This window comes from Trachemys scripta, chromosome 11, assembly GCF_013100865.1.
Source record: "Trachemys scripta elegans isolate TJP31775 chromosome 11, CAS_Tse_1.0, whole genome shotgun sequence".
Lineage (NCBI taxonomy): Eukaryota > Metazoa > Chordata > Testudines > Emydidae > Trachemys > Trachemys scripta.
The window spans coordinates 70,464,218-70,484,539 of record NC_048308.1 but is presented as its reverse complement, the minus strand read 5'-3'; the positions used below and the strand labels follow the sequence as shown (position 1 = coordinate 70,484,539).

The following is a 20,322-nucleotide window of genomic DNA, read 5'->3' as shown; positions in this document are numbered from 1 at the left end:
TTCATTTCAGGTCAGTTGAATATTAATCTGTGTCTGCTTGAGTTGTCTTGGTTGATTTACCCTTCACCCTGATGCACCTCTGGCTTAAAGTGCTCTGTGCCTCATGTGGACATCAGGGCCACAGTTTATCATGGGAGATGCAGTCCATACGGGAAAATGGGGAGCGTGAGGAACCTAAACTTCAGCTCCCTTGAGGCACTGTGACAATTCAGACATAGTTCAGTGTTGAACTCAGGAATGTCAATATTTCACTTCAATCAGAAATGTCAAAACAAAACAAGTTATTGTCTCGATTCAGGATGAAAACAGTCATGGAAACATCTGAATTTCCTGATGTTTGATCAGCTCTAATTAGGATAGAGTTAAGAGACTAGACAGAATAGGTTCATAACTGTGACAAAACACAACAGAAGGCACCTTCTGTGTTTGCTAGGTCAGCGCAGCTCTGCCAGCATTGGAAAGGCTTCAGTACTTGTATCTGTTAAAAGGCGATGTGATGGGGCAGCTGCCCCTCACAGGCAGAAAAAGGGGTTAAAAGCAGCCCTAGGGAGGCTGCACTGGAGGCAGCCAATTAGAAAGGGGCTGAGAGGAGTAGCCAATCATGGCCCGGTAGGCTCATATAAGAAGGGCTGCAGGGCTGAACAGAGTTAAGTAGCTGACTGGAGCTTCAGGGGAGAAGACCAGGCTCCTAGCAGGAGGAAGGAGCGCCAGCATTTGGGACAAAGCAGTGCTGCAAGCAGAGACCAGGAGAAGTAGAGAGAGCTCCTGGCTGGCTGCTAGGGCCTGCAGGCTGAGGCCCGGAAGTATAAATATATGGAAATATACCTATCTCATAGAGCTGGAAGGGACCCCAAAAAGTCATCGAGTCCAGCCCCTGCCTTCACTAGAAGGACCATGTACTGATTTTGCTCCAGATCCCTAAGTGGTCCCCCCAAGGATTGCACTCACAACCCTGGGTTTAGCAGACCAATGCTCAAACCACTGAGCTATCCCTTATGTTTCTTCTCTCTACAGTGTAAGAATGTTTCCGTGGAGTTGTATGTTATTGCCTCTTAGCACACTCCGGCTGAAATGTATTCAGGTTACAAGTAAAAAAGATACGTTTGTCTGTCCCCCAGCCCTGCAACCTCAACCTGGGCTCTGAGATAGGGTGGGTTCTTTCTTTCTGGCTGATACTAATGGCTCTGCCAGTCTCACTACATCTTCAGTGATACCCAGGCAACTGCCCAGGACCGGATTAATGCAGGAGCTTTAGGGGCTGCAGCCCAGGGCCTCAGGCTAAGGGGGCTCCTGCAGGACCGCAGGCTGGAGGCAGTCTGCTGCTTCTTTTCATCCAGCCTGAGGCAAGCCTCCACACCGCGGGCCGGACACCGGTCCCCGAGCCTCGGTGTCATCCCCCACCCAGGGCTGGAGTTGTGAGCGCTGGCTCACCAATGTGCCCCAACGAGGGGCGTTCAGGGAATCTCTGCGTGCTGCCTCCGCCCCCAGCGCCAGCTCCCATTGGCTGGGTACCACAGCCAATGGGAGCTGTGCCAGCAGCACCTGTGAGCACAGGCATCTTGCACCGTGCGGAGCGGCCTGGTCCCTCTGCCAAGAGGCCAGACATGCCAGCCACCTCAGGGAGCAGAGCAGCGTGGAGCCAGCAGGGATCCTGCCTTAGCCCTGCTGTGCCACTGACCAGAGGCCACATGAGGTAAACTCCTCCTGGCTGGAGCCTGCACCTCACACCCCTCCTGAACCCCTACCCCAGCCCGGAGACTCCTCCTGCACCCAAACTCCCTCCCAGATCTCGCACCCCCACCTGCACCCCAACCCCATCTCAGCCCTGAGCCCCCTCCTGCACCCAAACTCCCACCCAGAGCCTGTACCCAAACCTCCTGCTGCACCCCAACCCCCTGTCCTATCCCTGACTCTACCCCAGAGCCCACTCCCCCAGCTGGAGGTGCACCCCCTCCTGCACCCCAATCCCTTGCCCCAGCCTTGAGCCCACTCCCCCACTCCAAACCCCAAGGGGCCCCACAAAATCTAGTAGCCCCAGCCCCACAGGAGAGTTAATCTGGCCCTGCAACTGCCATGTCTCCAGTAGCCTTTCATAAGTGTGACTGATGGGAACTTAGCAAGGCATTTGTTGCTGATGCATAAGCAGTTATAGAACTTGACTTAGTCACAACTATGTTGGCTCTGCAGGGCTAACAAGATTTTAAATCAGTAAAAATGTGATTGACTAAAGTAAGTGGATATGAATGTGAATAATACAAACCAGAACCAGGCCAATTGAGAAAGGGGGTCATATTTACCAAGTCACTTTTTAGAGCAGAACCAAATTTCAATCTGCGTTGCTTGTAGACATCTGGCCACAGTCCTGTCTGTAGGGGTTTGGAATGAGTCCTAGGGGTTTGGAACGGGTCCCATATGAGGAGAGCTTAAAGAGGCTAGGACTCTTCAGCTTGGAAAAGAGGAGACTAAGGGGGGATATGATAGAGGTATATAAAATCATGAGTGATGTGGAGAAAGTGGATTAGGAAAAGTTATTTACTTATTCCCATAATACAAGAACTAGGGGTCACCAAATGAAATTAATAGGCAGCAGGTTTAAAACAAATACAAGGAAGTTCTTCACGCAGCGCACAGTCAACTTGTGGAACTCCTTACCTGAGGAGGTTGTGAAGGCTAGGACTATAACAGCATTTAAAAGAGAACTGGATAAATTCATGGTGGTTAAGTCCATTAATTGCTATTAGCCAGGATGGGTAAGGAATGGTGTCCCTAGCCTCTATTTGTCAGAGGATGGAGATGGATGGCAGGAGAGAGATCACTTGATCATTGCCTGTTAGATCCACTCCCTCTGAGGCACCTGGCATTGGCCACTGTCAGTAGACAGGATACTGGGCTAGATGGACCTTTGGTCTGACCCGATATGGTTGTTTTTATGTCTGGGTCTAGAACGAGGACCTCTGATATCTTGCCTTACACCGGTGGAATACTGGGACTGGATGGAATTGCTTTAAGTTGGCTCTGCTCAGATCTTTCCGGGAGATTTTAGAGAGTGGTGAGATGTGTCATGGTAGCAACAGGGCATTATCTAAGTGTAGAGCCCAAGAGGAAAATAGTGCAGGTGATGCTTCCTGGCAGATGCTATGACTTCCCTCTGAGCTGAGTTCATCTATGCTCCTATCGTTAAAGTGATGCACAATCCCAGTCTTATTAGACTCAGCTCTGCTTCAGGACCCCCAGGGGAGATTTTTCCCACATTCTTAAGGCATTTAAGAGCACAAGGCCAATTGACTGATGTCCTGGCTACTCTTCTGTGTCTGGCCTTTAAGAAAGTGGAAGGGGAAAGTACTGTACTTTCAAAATTAAATTGTGTAAATGGCACCAAGACGGTTTGGTGACGAGCCTACTTGAAATATGTAGGAAATAAAAATAAATAACGGTGGGTTGAATCCTGCAGCCATTTTTCAGTGTATACTTCCACTGACTTCATATCAATCTTTGTGCTCGGAGGGAATTAGTCTGAGGAAAGATTAAATAAAAATCGAGCAAAACCTGAGAAAACAACCCTCAGGATTCAACCCACTGTAAATAAAACATGCTGTTCAGGTTCACAGCCTGCTAAAATGTATCGGCCCCAACCAAAACTATAGGGAAACTGACCGAGAGGTTCAAATATTAAAAGAAATAAAATTTCTTAGCGCCATGTTGCTCTAATAGGATCAGCAGATTAGGACTATATTTAGATGCTTTATATTGAGGGAATAGTTGGGTCCATTTTGGGTGATGTTCCAGTCCACTGTGTACATTTTTCTGAGGCGGGGAGTAAATTTAGGGAGCTGGGATGTGTGTGCCATCTTCTAAGCATTAGGCATATATCCCCTGATCCAAAGCTCAGTGAAGTCAATAGAAGTCTCTTGACTGACGTCATTTGGCTTTGGGTCAGGTCCATCAAACACTGAGCACGGGTGGAACCACCCCTACAAAAACTGGTTGTGTATTTGCTGTCTAATAGAGAGGTGGCAATCCGCTGTTAGGGGAATGATATTTGGTGTTAAATATCTGGTGTGTGCAGCTGACTGCACGTGTACTGTAAAGTGACAGCGCAGCATCGCAGGGGCTTGACTTTGTGATGTAGCAGAAGACAGAGGCTGCTTTAGCATCACCTGTATTTACTGAAAACGTGGTTTTCCCCCCAGCATAGCAAACTGACTAAATTGTGTGTTGTGCTGTTGGTAGAAATGATGAGAACAAATGTCCTGCAAAGTAGCTCTTACCTCTGTTAGTAGCAGGGTGGAGATCACCCTGCAGGCCCCTGCCACCTCCTCCCCCCCTCCGGACAGGGACTTGATGGTGAGGCTGCACCTGACCCTGACACAGCTCAAGGGCCAGGCCTGCCCCTGAAACACCTTGAGGCTCTGCTTCCCTGTGCCAGGCGCACCAGGTGTGGGACATGCAGGCTCAGTCCAGCAGGATCCAAGTGTGGAGGGGCTTAGTGTCAGGGATCCAGGGGTGGGGTGAGAGGGTTCTGTGAGGGATCTGGATGGGGGGTTACGGGTGAAGGTGGTTGGGGCTCAGCAGGGGGTCTGGGTGCCGGGGGAGTGGGGCCTGTGGGGTAGGATCCAGGTGCAGCTGATTGGGGCTCAGTGGGGTGGGGGTCTGGGTGCAGAGGGCTTGTGAGGGTGGCTGAGAGGACACCGCATGTTGGGCTCCTACTTCTATCCTATCCCGTTCCCCTCTGCCACTCCCCCATTCCCTCTTCCTCCCCTCCCCATCCACCTCCCCCTGCCCTATCCTATCCCCCCTTCCTTCCCCACTGCCTCTTTCCCATGTCCTCCCTCCTTGCCCTGACCCACCGTAGACACTCCCCATTGTACAGAAAACAGAAATGCTCCCAGTGCACAAAGGGGAGAAAACCAGCACTAGGACCAGGAGACAGTATCCAGTGGCAGAGTCAGCTAGCTGTAGCAGACCCCTCCTTCACCCGGGCAGCTCTGCACTCACAGAAATGGGGATGGGGACAGTGGCACATAACCCCACATTTCCCCCTGCATGCCTCGCCTCTGTCTGAGGAGGCTATGCCCCCCTGTTACTCCAAAATGCACCCATGGGCATCCCCAACCTTGCCCCACCCCCATGGAGATTTAACTCTCCGCCGGCTGCTCCGGGCACCAGAAACCACGCTGACATGTGACTGCTCTTGCGGCTTCCCTTTTGTTTCCCCATAATTTTCTGCGGGGAAGAAAAGAAATCTGCAGGGGGACATGAATTCTGCATGCGCAGTGGCACAGAATTCCCCCAGGACTGAAATAGCTTCAACGTGCTGTGTGTAAATCAAATGTGTACTTATTTTAGAGATTTATTATTTTTTTTGTTAAACTAGTGTTAAAGGGGAATACAAACTGGTTTACAATCTCTCCTCCCTCCTGACAGTATCACAAATACTGTCTCTTTTAGGCGAAGTAATTATCCCAGTATTAGGCGTTAAACATATGGGGCCATAAGAACAATGCTGGGATCAGGACCTGAGAGGAGTGGAACTAAGCCACCTTTCTGCTCCTCCTGCTGGTTCAACCCTGGTGTAACTTACAGCAGCCTAAGAGCTGCTCTAAGTTACGTCCACAGTAACGTTCTCTAGAGACCATTCCACCAATCAGGGATCAGGAGACGTTCAGCTGTGCCCTGCATGTTGGAGGTCTGAATGTCCTAGTTTATCACCACCTGGAGAATCCCCAACAGCCCCTTTAGGTCAGTGCAAAGCAACTGATTGGAGGTGGTTGGAGGGTCTGGCCCACGGTATTTACTTTCAAGCATGATTTACAGTTTCTGTGTGGTAAGAACTGACTTTCAAAGTTATGAACTGTGCAAAATGAGTGATGCTTTCCCCTCACCTATAGCACGGAGAGGTAGGTCTAGGAGGAACAGTTCAGGGTAATTGTAGCAGAGAAGATGACATTGGAAAGACTTCCCCTAACTGCCTGTTTCTATGTGTTGCTGTTGCACACCGTGTCTGTGCACTAAGTGAAAGCAGAGGTAGCCAGCAGGCAGTCCAGGGAGATATTTTGGAGAAAGAGAGGTAATAGGATGTCACATCTGTCTGTATACACTGAGCAGTTCTTTGCAGTCTCTCTGATCTCTCAGCACTGGCGAAGGGAAGCCACAGTCCATCGAGCCAGTGCTGAGCTAGCTCAGTGGTTTTGTAACTGAATGTGTCTGTCCACTCGCATGTTGTTTGACTAGATCAATCAAACCTTCTTTAATGGAACAGCAGTCACTTTGGGTGGGTCCCTCAGGGCTCTGTGCGTAGCCCGTTGCTGCTCCCCTGGTGCACCCTGTCTCTAGGTGATCTGGCCCTCATACGTGGCTTCAGCTGCCATCTTTAAGACGATGCTTTACAAACGGACCCTTCACTCGCTGTCCACTCCCATGTGCCAGCCTGTCCGTTATCCCCTCATGCATGCCCTGTGTCAACTGAAAATGTAATGCTTCACTGCTCCAGCCCTGCCTGCCATGCCAGCCTGTATTGCTCACTTGTCTGCTTCCCCAGCAGCACCTCCCCACTTTCTGCCAAGCCTCCCCTCATGCATGGAACGCCTTCCCCAAACTAGCCTGTCCTCCTCCAGGCCCACTCCTACCATGGTGCGTCCAGGACACGGCCAGTTGACAGTCTCTCACAACTGTCTACGCTGTTGTCCTACCCTCACTACTTTCTTATCCCCACTAGCAGCTGACCATCAGAAAGCTGTCATAGGGTAACCTGACCTCTCGACTCTCTTGGTTTCCATCCACATGCAGTGGTATTGGGTTGGGAGCTAAGTTCTGGTGCTCACTCTGTCCCCCTCTCTCCTAGGCTCTTAATGGCTTTGTGCTGGTGGTGACGTCTGAAGGGTTGATATTTTATTCCTCGCACACGATTCAAGACTATCTTGGATTTCACCAGGTTAGTAGGATGTTCCATCACTTTTTAACATGGTTTCTCTTTGGCCTTTGACTTTCTTTTTTGGTTTAGCTGGTAGAACATATCCTTTCACCTGGGAAATAGCTGACAGCCAATGGGTTTCAGGTTTTTCAGTGAAACCTGGAAACATTTTGCAAAAACTGTTCTGACAAAAAATGGAAAAACTTCTGTTTTCTTCAAAATGTTTTGTCAGAACATAAGAATGGCCATACTGGGTCAGACCAAAGGTCCATCTAGCTCAGTATCCTGTCTTCCAACAAAGGCCAATGCCAAGTGCCCCAGAGGGAATGAACAGAACAGGGAATCATCAAGTGATCCATCCCCTGTTGCCCATTTCCAGTTCTGGCAAACAGAGGTTAGGGACACCATTTGCCCATCCTGGCTAATAGCCATTGATGGACCTATCCTTCATGAATTTATCTTGTTCTTTTTTGAACCCTGTTATGATCTTGGCCTTCACAAACATCTTCTGGCAAAGAGTTTCACAGACTGAGTGTGCGTTGTGTGAAGAAATATTTATTTTTATTTGTTTTAAACCTGCTGCCTATTGATTTCATTAGGTGGCCCCTAGTTCTTGTGTTATGAGAAGGAGGAAATAACACTTCTTTATTTACTTTCCAATTCCAATATATCTTTTTTGTGATAGGGCAACCACATCTGCACGCAGTATTCAAGATGTGGGCGTATGATGGATTTATATAGAAGCAATGCGATATTTTCTGTCTTATGATCTATCCCTTTCTTAATGATTCCCAACATTCGTTCACTTTTTTGACGGCCGCTGCACATTGAGTGGATGTTTTCAGAGAAATATCCAGAATGACTCCAAGATCTTTCTTGAGTGGTAACAGCTAATTTAGACCCCATCATTTTATATCAGTAGTTGGGATTATATTTTCCTATTTGCATTTATCAAAATTGATTTTCATCTGCCATTTTGTTGCACAGTCACCCAGTTTTGTGAGATTTTTGAGAGTTTTGTGTAGCTCTTCAGTCTGCTTTGGATTTAATTATCTTGAGTAGTTTTGTATCATCTGCAAATTTTGCCACCTCACTATTTACCCCTTTTCCAGATCATTTATGAATATGTTGAATAGCACTGGGCCCAGTACAGATCCCTGGGGGACACTACTGTTTACCTCTCTCCATTCTGAAAACTGACCATTTATTCCTACCCTTTGTTTCCTATCTTTTAACCAATTACCAATCCATGACAGAACCTTCCTTCATATCCCATGACTACTTAGTTTGCTTAAGAGTCTTTGGTGAGGGACCTTGTCAAAAGCTTTCTTAAAATCTAAGTACACTATATCCACTGGATCCCCCTTGTCCACATGCTTGTTGACCCCCTCAAAGAATTCTAGTAGATTGGTGAGGCATGATTTCCCTTTACAAAAACTATGGTGACTCTTCCCCCTCAAATCATGTTAATTTAAGTGTCTGTGATAATTCTGTTCTTTACTATAGTTTCAATCAGTTTAACTGGGATAGCCTTAAAGAGGGAATATTCCCTTTGCCAGGAAAATAGGGAATCCTGCAGCGAACCCATAATCTTCTAATCACACAGTAGGACTTTTCTCCTCTGCTTTGCCAGATCCATTTGATGGGATCTTGTGTAGATCCTCATGCTATCAGGTTGGCAGGCTAGCCTCACAGCTGATTTCTTCACCTGCAAGGAATGCCAGCATGGAGACTTCTTCCTTTCCTCAGCTGTGGCATCCAGCACTGTGCTCCCTGCTGGCTCCATCTGCCTTGTATGTTTCGTCAAACCGATAGAAGGCCAAAGCTCTTTTGGATGGTCTTTTGTGATTTAAAGCACTGACCTGAGGCACAGGAAACCTGAGTTCAGTTCCCCATCTACCTCACAGGGGTGTTGTGAGGATAAATATGTCAGTAACTGAGAGGTATTCAAATGCCATGGGCATGGAAGCCTTATAAATATCTAGATAGGTAAATATTGGCAGGCTTGTCATGGAAGACCTTACTGAGACCATGCAGGACAAGTTGACCTCCAGCCACCACTGGACTGTGCCTTCAGGCTATAGTAGGAGAATCTCTGGAGTCAGGGCCGCAGGCCCCAGCATTACCACGGATACCTCAGAAGGTCCCTTTCCTAACATGGTCGGAAGATTTTAATTGACTAAGCCAAGTTGCTTGTTCTTAAAACCAAAATTGACATGTTTTAATGAGTGTATCATTTAAAAGCTAGCAGTGTCACGAATTCAGCGTCTGAACTTCTGTGCAGGATCAGGCAAGAGAGGGATTTTTCTAAACACAAATTGCTTTTCAGGATTACCAAAAGCAGCACTGAAAAACCATCTCAAATCTCAGTGATAAATAAGATTTATTTATTATCAAATGACTGATTTGAAATAGTTCCCAAGTGGTGACAGCCCCTCTTAAATGGGCACTTAAATGTGGAGGGCCAGATTTTCAAACAGGGCCAGATCACAACTGCATGAGTAAAATAAATGCAACTGCTCAACTAATTTACATATTTAATAGCCTTAAACACAGGATTGGATCCTGTAATTGCACATCCAAATCTCCAGCACTGGTCTTTGCTGTGCACAGATACCTGAGGCGTGCATGCAATTGCAGTAACTGTGTGTGGGGAATAGATATTGACTTGCCTGCCTTAACATGTAGGGAAGTCAAATAAAGCACTTATATATAGTGCTTCTCATTCTCTATATATCGCAAAGTAAGCATTATTAGCTCAATTTTGCGGCTGGAGAAACTGAGCCAAAGAAGTAAAGTGATTTGCCCAAGGACTCACAGTAGCAAAGCCAGGATTAGAACTCAGATTTCTTGACTCCCAGTCCTCAGCTGTATCCTTCATGGCAAAGTGAACTCTAGTTTCTGACAGTATCTGCAATTTTTTCTTTATGAATTTCAAAAATAAGTGAAGTTGACATCTATTAATAGCTCTGCATTATTGCAGGCAATGGAACAGATTTAGTGCAGTTTTTCTTAGTTTGAAATTTTTTTCTAAGTAATCAATTCAGTACTACTGGTATCAAAATAATCTAAGTACTGTACAGCATATGCATAAATCAGCTGCAGAGGTGTCAAATTGCTTTAAGAATGTTTCTTTCAATATGCATTTAAAAAAAATTATAATAAACTGAAATATAACCAGTACAAAGCTTCTATAATGTTCATGGGACTTAGCTAAATGACTCCAGTATGAGGCTCTAGCATTCTAAACCTTATTTATATTTCATCATTCAGAAGTTGTCTTATTATTTTAAATGTGAAGATCTTGAGGATTAACTTAGTTGGCAAGTTGCAGCAAATTCTAGTGAATGACAGCGTGTCAAAACGCCAGTGAGGGCAGTGTTTCTGATTTTATTATTCTGATCTGCTCTTTGTAAATCATGTTTGTTTGTTCTTCTGCCTCATGCAGGGAAATGAGGTCAGATCTTTATGACGTGTGACTTCATTACAAACCTTTTTTGGCCTTTGTTCTTATCAGAGCTACCTTATTGGTCCAGCATTGCTTGTTTTTTCTGCTTAAACATGCTTCATCTTGCCAGCAAACACACTGCATATTAATGACACTGGGGTAGCTTGTGACTGCACACCTGTGTAGTGGAGTCCAGAGCCACAATCTCACCCTTTAAGTGATGACAGGGTAAAGGCAGAATTAATCATGGTGATCTGTTTTCTTGGGATTCTTTGAGCAGATTAGACTCGATTCTGCACCGCTGATACTTGAATCAGTTTCTTCCACACTGACTCACTCTTATGCCCCAAATGGTCCCACTGAAGAACCAGGTCCTTCCCCACGGTGAGTAAGGGTGGCAGAATTGGGTCCATTGCGGAGTTCTGGGTCCAACAGGTAGCTCCATTGCCTTTGCAGGGGCTGCTCACTATGCCATGGAGGTGCGAGATGCAGAATTTAGCCCAATAAAGAATGACCCCATAAAACAGATCAAAATCATTCCCTGCACCCTGCAGCCACCTTTACCCACCCTGGCCTGACCCAGCTCCCACTGACATCAACAGAGCGGGCTCAGGCCCGGGATATGGTACCTTACTCCATAGGGAGCCCCATTGATCTCAATAGGGTGAGATTCTTTGCAGGCCCTGGAACTGACCCGGGGAGTGAGGGTGGTGAAATCTGGTCCATTGTTTGTGTGGCAGTTCCGATGGCGAGAGGCCAGGCTGTCCCCAGCTGTGTGGTAGCTGCAGATGCCCGGGATGGACAGTTGGACTCACCTATCACTCTGCTTCCTTCCAGACAGATGTCATGCACCAGAGCGTGTTTGAGCTGATCCACACCGAGGACCAGCAGGAATTCAGGCGTAACCTTCACTGGGCCCTTAACCCGCCTCCCACTCCTGAGAGTGAACCATCGCCTGATGGTAGGTGCAGGAGACTAAAGAAAGGGAGTTGGCACCGTCCATAGAGCCTGCTGGCTGGCCAGCCAGTTCTGGTACCACCCAAAGGCCATTGGGAGTGTCCTTTGACTCTTCACTGCTTCCAGAAGATAGTTGCTTTAAAAATGCTGTTGTATTCCTGTTAGTCCTGGGCAGATGCTGTCAAGAGGAGTTTGGCCCTGGCCAATGGGGGAGACAGATCGTCCATTAGAGCTGCTGCCTACAGACCCCACTCGGTTCAAGCCTCAGCTGCAGTAATGTGCAGGTCTCCCAGACGGCAAATCCTTCATTGTTTCAGTTCACAGCTGCCTCATTGTCTATGCAGTGTCCAGCTTGTGCACTGAATAAGGCAGAAGTCCTGTGTTAACAATAGAGAGATCTTGTAACTCAGGGCTGCACCCGGAGCAGGCCATTGGAACTTTCCTGACTTTTCACTTTGAAATGTCCGGTTCTTCATGTACTTGCAGGTTTTTGTATGGGGCGTTTAATTAGACAGAAGGAACCAAGTGTGTCCATCAAGAGGAGATGGTTTTTTTTTTTGCAATACCTTTGATAGATACAGCTGCTGATGCATGTTGTCACCGTTCCAGCCTCGTAGGGAGTCTCCACACTTCCGTATGTGTTAATTTGGGCTCTCCTTTATCCCGCATCCTTTAGGTGAAAAAAGTATCAGCTCCTCCGTTATCACTTACAAGCCCGGCCAGCTGCCTCCTGAGAACTCTTCTTTCCTCGAAAGGAGCTTTGTGTGCCGATTCCGCTGCCTCCTGGATAATTCATCTGGATTCCTGGTGAGTAAGAACTTGCATCAGCAGCTCCTCATTAGTGTGTCAGTGCAGGACTGCTCCTTGAATATCCTCACCCCCCATTGGTTGCAGAAGGGGTCCCGTACAGTCCCTTAGCACAGCTCTGCCAGGGCTGCATCTGCCTACCAGAACCAGGAGGTTGTTTCTGTTCTGTTCTGTTGCAGTCCTTGACTATCTGGAACAAAGGCCTTCTCCAGCCTTGTTCTTCAGTCCCCCTTCCACTTCCAGCACATCTCTGCCAGCAGGAGCACTAGAATAGACAGACCACTGGCATTTTGAGCACCTCATCCTCTAGAAGTGTTCAGAACAGGGTCAGACAGTGTCCTCTGTACACACTAGCTCTTCCGCTATGCTACCACCAATGGAGCTGCACCTACGGTGGGACAATTTAAGAACAAGGCTAGTGTAGCAGCTAAAGTGCAATACTTCCACTTCTAATTTCATTGGGGGCAGATTGTGGCCCCTGATCTATCAGGGCAAAGCTGCCGAACACCAGTGGATCTCCCATCTATTCACCCTGGGGATCTGCAGCTATTGGAATGGCCGTTACGGGGCACAGACAGCAGCTCAAAGCGAGGCATCCAGTGACTGGCCCCATCCTTGGCTGACCCCTGGATCTGGAGTGGAGGGTGTAAACTGGCTTAACTTCCCCTTTGGCCCTGCTTCCCCTCCCCCCAAATAGTACATAGTGTGATTCACCACACATCAGGGTAAGGACCATTGTCTCCTAAATTGAGGGGTTTGTCTGGATTCTGACAGGAGAATTTGCTCGTGTTAAAGTTCAGTTTTCAGTAGCATTCTGGGATGGTGATTTTAAAAGTGACTTGCAAAATGGAAAACAAGGTCTGATGTTCCCACAGTGCCTGAGTTCTCCTGGGGAGGACCCAGAAATGCAGATTGGGAACTGACTCAACCCTTAATGGAAGGAGCAGAAGGACAGACTCTTTAACAACCGTGCTTTTCTCCAATCTGTTTGCCAGGCATCAGAGTTAAATATCTGTCACAAAAACAAAGATGCTTTAGACTCACTTCCAGGAAAATAAAGCTTTTTTTCCCCTGCCAGGCCTTATTATTACAACATAAAGCTTCTATCAAGTGCACAAACTCCATTACTGTTATGTTTTCAGATCACCTCTAAGCTTTTTAAGTGGTCAGTAGGAGATTTGCCAAAGCAAGGACTTTGCACACAAAAAGCACCACTCGGGGTCAGTTCTGCATGAGGGTCTGGCTCTAGGTGAAACTGCCTGGGGGCGAAAGTGTGAAGGATGGTGAATGCCTCATGCAAAATGCTAAGAGGGCTGGTTGGCTCAGGGGACTGGTAATAGGTTGAGAAGCCTTTCACTGCTTGGTCACCAATTCAAATGCAGCTGCTGTTGGTAGTGACCAAAAGTCATCCATGCCTCATTGCTGTGTGATGTCTAAATGCACTTCACACTGTGGCTTCAGCCCGCAGGCAGGTGTGAAAAGTCAACCTCACAGCTTGTGGCTAAGTGGAAGCCAGAGATGGTGACTGTGCTATCCTCTTAACCCCTAGTGGCCTGAGACTTATTAGTGAAAGGCTGGGTTAGCTTGCGCCATCTGCTCTGTAGAGAGTGGATGTCAAACACCAATGTTAGTCCGGCACAGTTCACCAGCACTGGATTCAATTGCAATAATAATACGCCGAGCTCCATTGGGGTGATAGTTGCATCTCGTGGGTGTGGCTTTTTCCTGGGGTTCCCTTATCCCTATTCTCCCAGTAAACCAGACTGCTGTGGCCAGGGGCGTGTGTGTATGCGCTATTCCTGAGCCTGGAATGGCTTTTTTTCCCAGCCAGCACGCAGTGCCTAACCCCCTGTCCTCAACAAGGTGCCTGGTAGAAAGGTTTGGGTGCCTAGTGTGTGACAAGCAATCTGTTTGGTGAAGCCACCTTTGGAGCCAGCCCTGCAATGTTTACATTAGATGGCCTGGATTTTCAGCTACAGGGAGGCATGGCTGAGGCCTTTATTTTAGAGCAGTATTTTCTGACAATGCAAGATCACCGCAGCGCGGGTCCCATTTATTTCCACCAGGACGGGCTTTAAGGATGTCAACGCTTTGGTTGGGTGTGTGTGTTAGCCAGCCAGAGGGGGCATGTGTGAAAGGGAGGAAGTGCAGATAGGAAGCTGTGCGAACTTTCCTCCTCAAAGAACAGACCACGTGACTGCTAAGGGGTTACAACAAAGCAGGAGATTAGCAACAGCACTGCAGGGACACACCAGATCAGTGAACTCACACTTGCAACACCAGGGCTCTGCGAGCACAGAACAGCAGTGAGGAGCATGGTTCTACTCAGGAAAGTCGAGATGGGCCTGACTCAAAGTCCACTGAAGGCAATGGAGGGTTTCTGATTTCCTCAGGAGCGGCGCCAGGGTTTTTGCCGCCCTAGGCGGGGGGTCCTTCCGCACTCCCGATCTTTAGCGGCAATTCTGCGGCGGGTCCCGGAGCGAGTGAAGGACCCGCCGCAGAATTGCTGCCAAAGACCTGGAGCGCAGAAGGACCCCCCGCCGCAGAATTGCTGCGGAGGGCGGCAAAATGCTGCCCCCCCCAAATCCTGCTGCCTTAGGCGACCACCTAGGTCGCCTAAATGGAAGTGCCGGCCCTGGATTTCCTCCAGTGGTCTTCAAATCAGGCCCTGTAAGAAAGCAACAGCAAATTTTCCCCTGTGTCTCTACAGAGGCCTGTCTGCTCATTCATTAGAAACAAAGAGATACAGAGGGACTAAGAGAGAGGAAAAAAAACCTCACCCCCTTTGGTGACTTTTCACTGCATAGTCTCACTTCCCTTTGCCCTCCTATTACAAGAAATCTAGCACACGCTCAGATTAGTGATTTGGCCACATGGCTGCTACTCTAGGAGTCATCCCATGAGGATCAGTTGTACAGCAGGAGTATTTGTCTGTACGAGAATTTGACATTTAATCATAAGAGAATATATGGGCATCAAGGCAAACCTATCAAATTTTAGTTTGATAACAAATCTGCTGCAGCACAAACACTGTCATTGCCAAGGAAGGCTAAAAAAGAGAGAGAAGTGGGCAAAAGGAGATGAGGAGCTGAAATCGCACCTTTTTCTAAGGGTATGTCGACACTACAACTCAACCCTCCAGGGCTTATGGGTCTCAGGCTGTGGGATTATAAAGCTGCAGTATAACCATTTGGCTCTGGGACCTGCTGGGTTTAGACACAGCTACACTCTGTGTATAATAGTTACTGTCCTTGGGGAATAGATGATGTTGCTTCGCAACTGCTTCTTGGGGATTACCTCACAAAATAAACTATTTGAGTGAAAGTTAGTACACAACAGAATCTGCTGTTGAACGAAATTAACCAAGTATTTTTAACTGTTGCCACTAGGGGGAAAATGAAAATCACATGCACAGATTCTGAGTAATTGCACGTGGTGATGGTTTGGTTTTTATATTCAGAATTGATTTCATTTTAACGAGCACATTAATATGGGCTGCTGTCAGGGTTCCCCCCCACACTCTGAACTCTGGGGTACAGATGTGGGGACCCACATGAAAGACACCCTAAGCTTATATTCTACCAGCTTAGGTTAAAAACTTCCCCAAGGCACAAATTCCTTACTTGCCCTTGGATGGTATTCCTGCCACCACCAAGTGATTTACACAAAAATTATTGGAGGTCACTTGGAATCCCTATTTCCCCCAAAAGCCTTTCTTGGAAAGGCTTGAGAATAATATACCAACTAACTGCCTTAGCAATGTGAGTACAGACCAGACCCTTTATCTTTAGGACACTAAAATCAATCAGGTTCTTAAAAGAAGAACTTTATTATAAAGAAAAAAGTAAAATAATCACACCTGCAAAACCAGGATGGAAGGTAACTTTACAGGGTAATAAAAAGATTTAAAACACAGAGGATTCCCCTCTGGACTAGCTTCACAGTTACAAAAACAGGAATAAAACTACCTCTGTAGCATAGGAAAATTCACAAGCCAAAACAAACGATAACCTAATGCATTTCCTTGCCCTACTTACAATTTCTGTAATTTTAGATGGATCATTCCAGGTATGTTTTCAGGAGATGCTGTACCTGCTTGGTCTCTCCCTCTGTCAGGAGAGGGAACAAATGAAGAGAGCCACAAACAAATCCTTCGCCCCCACCCCCCGATTTGAAAGTGTCTTCTTTCCTCATTGGTCCTTCTGGTCAGCTGCCAACTAGGTTATTTGAGCTTCTTAACCCCTTACAGGTTAAGTGATTTAGTACAGCTGCCAAGGAGGGATTTTATGCTACCCTTTCCTTTATATTCATGACATTTAAAAAAAAAACCCTAATAGGTATTGGGACACTACAGTAAAATCAAATGACTCAACAGAGTAAAAAAACATCATTTAAAAAAACAACAGTTATTGAAATCCTACATGTGTGGTTGAAGACGTTAAGTCGCGGAAATGGGAAGTGAGTGGTGGCACTTCCTGCCAGCTGCCTGGTAATGTCACTTCCTGTTTTTATTTCCAGTAATTTTTCCAGGACAATAAAATATGCAGTCAGGGAACTAACTGAGGCCCATCCCTGTCTCTCACACCTGTCAGAAACAGCTCAGCAGCATGGCTGCTCCCTCTGGGTTTGCATTGGATGAACATTCGATGAAGGTGGGGAACGGATTGCTTTTGGGTGTGTGTTTGGAGATGGGAGAACTGGAGTGTGTTAGCAACAATGCTGCAGGCAGTAGGAAGGGGGAAGGGAATTCATAAGTCTTTCCTCTTTACTTCTCGGTTCCTGACTTGTAAGGTTTTGGGTGGGATGGGTTGTGTCCTGCCACTACTGAAGCTGTCTCTACTGTAATTTTGTTTGTGAGCTCACATGAATAGAGATCACAAGAACAGGTCCTACCTGCATCCTGACCTTACAGCATGGTTCTAACCTGGTTTATGGCACTGGGGGGATAGCTCAGTGGTTTGAGCACTGGCCTGCTAAACCCAGGGTGGTGAGTTCAATCCTTGAGGGGGCCATTTAGGGATCTGGGGCAAAAATCTGCTTGGGGTTGGTCCTACCCTGCCCTGAGCAGGGGGTTGGACTTGATAATCTCCTGAGGTCCTTTCCAACCCTGATATTCTATGATTGTTGCCACCGAGTACAGCTACACAGCAGCGCTGACTCAGGCTGCAGGGCTATTAAATTGCAGTATAGACTTTCAGGGTCTGAGGCCCTGCGAGGGAGGAGGGGTCCAGACTCAGTGCCAGGGGATTTTTATCACTGTGTGCTCCAGCAGCACCTCTGAATAGCACACAGCCCCCGATGATGCAGTGTTCGCTGGCTTTTCTCTTCTTCCCCTTGGCCTGGCTTGTTCAGCTGCATTTACTTATTAACAAGTGCTGCATTTGCTTTAAACAGGCCTTTCATTGCTGACGTTAACAGCCCAATTCAGGGTCCAGAAGTGACTCCTAATTTTTCTTTTCAAGGCTTTAAATCTTCAGGGCAGGTTGAAATTTCTCCCCGGCCAGAATAAAAGGTCTGAGGATGGGTCCCCGCTGCCTCCCCAGCTGGCTCTCTTTGCCATCTCCACTCCCTTGCAGCCCCCCTCCATCCTGGAGATCAGAACCAAAAACATGATCTTCAGAACCAAGCACAAACTGGACTTCACCCCCGTGGCGTGTGATGCCAAGTAAGTACAGAAGTTGGGACGGATCATGTTGGCATGTGCTGTTAAACAAGATTTTCCCCAAATACTCTTGCAAGCAAGACTCATGTTAGTCAGATAGATGCATGTTGCAGAGGCAGGCGCTGTCTGTGTGTTCCGTGTTTGTGGAGCTCCTAGCACAGGGGGGTCCTGGTCCATGATGGGATTTCTGAGGAGCTACTGAACTGCAAATAAATTAATAATAATGACTTAGGAACAGTTTATGTTTATTTTTTAAGATGTGGTTAATACAGCTAGTTGAAATTCTTTTTAACAAAAAGGGTTTTGGGGAGGAAGATGACGGTTTTTCTGGGGCAGGGTACTGTTTATCATCACGCTGAAATTGTTATCCAAATGGCTATTCAGGATTTTCAGTTACTGGGAACACGATTTTTGATAAATGAAAAGTATTGTTAACCAGGTCAGGAATGTTTTTGATTAAACCCAGTTGGGTGGGTGGAAAAATTAAAAAATAGTTTAAAAATAAAAAGGAGGGGGTCCATTTAGAATCCTTCAGCATGGAAACAACATTTTCAAAACCAGTAGTTCATTTTTTGGCTAACTGTAGTAGTCAATATCCTTGCTAATAGATGTAAAAGGCTGGTCCCATGGGTTAGAGTCAGGCACAGATAGCAAGTGGCTGGCTAGACTTCTCTGCAAATGCACCCTAACCTGAACCTGCAGCACTACAGTTCTTAAAGCAGGAACCAGCAGTTGTATGATGACTATGGCCCACATAGAATATCAGGGTTGGAAGGGACCTCAGGAGGTCATCTAGTCCAACCCCCTGCTCAAAGCAGGACCAATCCCCAGACAGATTTTTGCCCCAGTTCCCTAAATGGCCCCTTCAAGGATTGAACTCACCACCCTGGGTTTAGCAGGCCAATGCTTAAACCACTGAGCTATCCCTCCTCCCTCCAAGATATTTTTGTGTCTAGTGCTCATTGAAATCAGTGAGTGGTAGGTGCCTAAATACACTTCAGGACATAGGCCTATGTGATTTGGCCCTTCATCCACCCTCACTTGAGATGAGAACTATCCCCCAATTTATGTCACTCATGACTGAAGTACTAGCTGGACTAGGGATAGCTCAGTGGTTTGTGTATTGGCCTGTTAAACCCAGGATTATGAGTTCAATCCTTGAGGGGGCCACTTAGGGATCTAGAACAAAATCAGTACTTGCTCCTGCTAGTGAAGGTAGGAGGCTGGACTTGATGACCTTTCGGGGTCCCTTCCAGTTATATGAGACAGGTATCTCTCCATCTATCATACTAACTGTCCTATGTCAGTGGTTCTCAACCAGAGGTATATGTACCCCTGGGGGTATGCAGAAGTCTTCCAGGGAGCCTCATCTAGACATTTGCCTAGTTTTACAACAGGCCACAGAAAACGCACCAGCTAAGTCAGTACAAACTAAAATTTCATACAGACAATGACTTTTTTATACTGCTCTATATACTATACACTGAAATGAAGTACAATATTTATATTCCCGTTGATTTATTTTATAATTATATGGTAAAAATGAGAGAGTCCTGGGAGAATAACATGAGGGAGAAAGGAGACCAGGAGAGCTGGCTGGATTTTAAAGAATCCTTATTGAGGTTGCAGGAACAAACCATCCCGATGTGTAGAAAGAATAGTAAATATGGCAGGCGACCAGCTTGGCTTAACAGTGAAATCCTTGCTGATCTTAAACAGAAAAAAGAAGCTTACAAGAAGTGGAAGATTGGACAAATGACCAGGGAGGAGTATAAAAATATTGCTCAGACATGCAGGAGTGAAATCAGGAAGGCCAAATCACATTTGGAGTTGCAGCTAGCAAGAGATGTTAAGAGTAACGAGAAGGGTTTCTTCAGGTATGTTAGCAACAAGAAGAAGGTCAGGGAAAGTGTGGGCCCCTTACTGAATGAGGGAGGCAACCTAGTGACAGAGGATGTGAAAAAAGCTAATGTACTAAATGCTTTTTTTGCCTCTGTCTTCACGAACAAGGTCAGTTCCCAGACTACTGCACTGAGCAGCATACTATGGGGAGGAGGTGACCAGCCCTCTGTGGAGAAAGAAGAAAGAAGTAGTTCAGGACTATTTAGAAAAGCTGGACAAGCACAAGTCAATAGGGCCGGATGCACTGCAATCCGAGGGTGCTAAAGGAGTTAGCGGATGTGATTGCAAAGCCATTGGCCATCATCTTTGAAAACTCATGGCGTTTGGGGGAGGTCCCGGATGACTGGAAAAAGGCTAATGTAGTGCCCATCTTTAAAAAAGGGAAGGAGGAGGATCTGGGGAACTACAGGCAAGTCAGCCTCACCTCAGTCCCTGGAAAAATCATGGGAGCAGGTCCTCAAGGAATCAATTCTGAAGCACTTAGAGGAGAGGAAAGTGATCGGGAACAGTCAGCCTGGATTCACCAAGGGCAAGTCATGCCTGACTAACCTAATTACCTTCTATGATGAGATAACTAGCTCTGTGGATGAGGGGAAAGCAGTGGATGTGTTATTCCTTTACTTTAGCAAAGCTTTT

The 20,322-nt window shown here is 46.9% G+C and overlaps 1 protein-coding gene across 1 annotated transcript in view; it reads left to right on the top strand.

The window, feature by feature from the left end:
• LOC117885063 (aryl hydrocarbon receptor-like) overlaps positions 1–20,322 on the top strand; it is a 120,400-nt gene that overhangs the window by 87,258 nt on the left and 12,820 nt on the right. The window contains exons 4-7 of the mRNA XM_034786169.1: positions 6,842–6,931; positions 11,196–11,319; positions 11,992–12,122; positions 17,585–17,787. Coding sequence (XP_034642060.1) covers positions 6,842–6,931; positions 11,196–11,319; positions 11,992–12,122; positions 17,585–17,787 — 548 coding nt within the window. The remainder of the gene's footprint in view (positions 1–6,841; positions 6,932–11,195; positions 11,320–11,991; positions 12,123–17,584; positions 17,788–20,322) is intronic.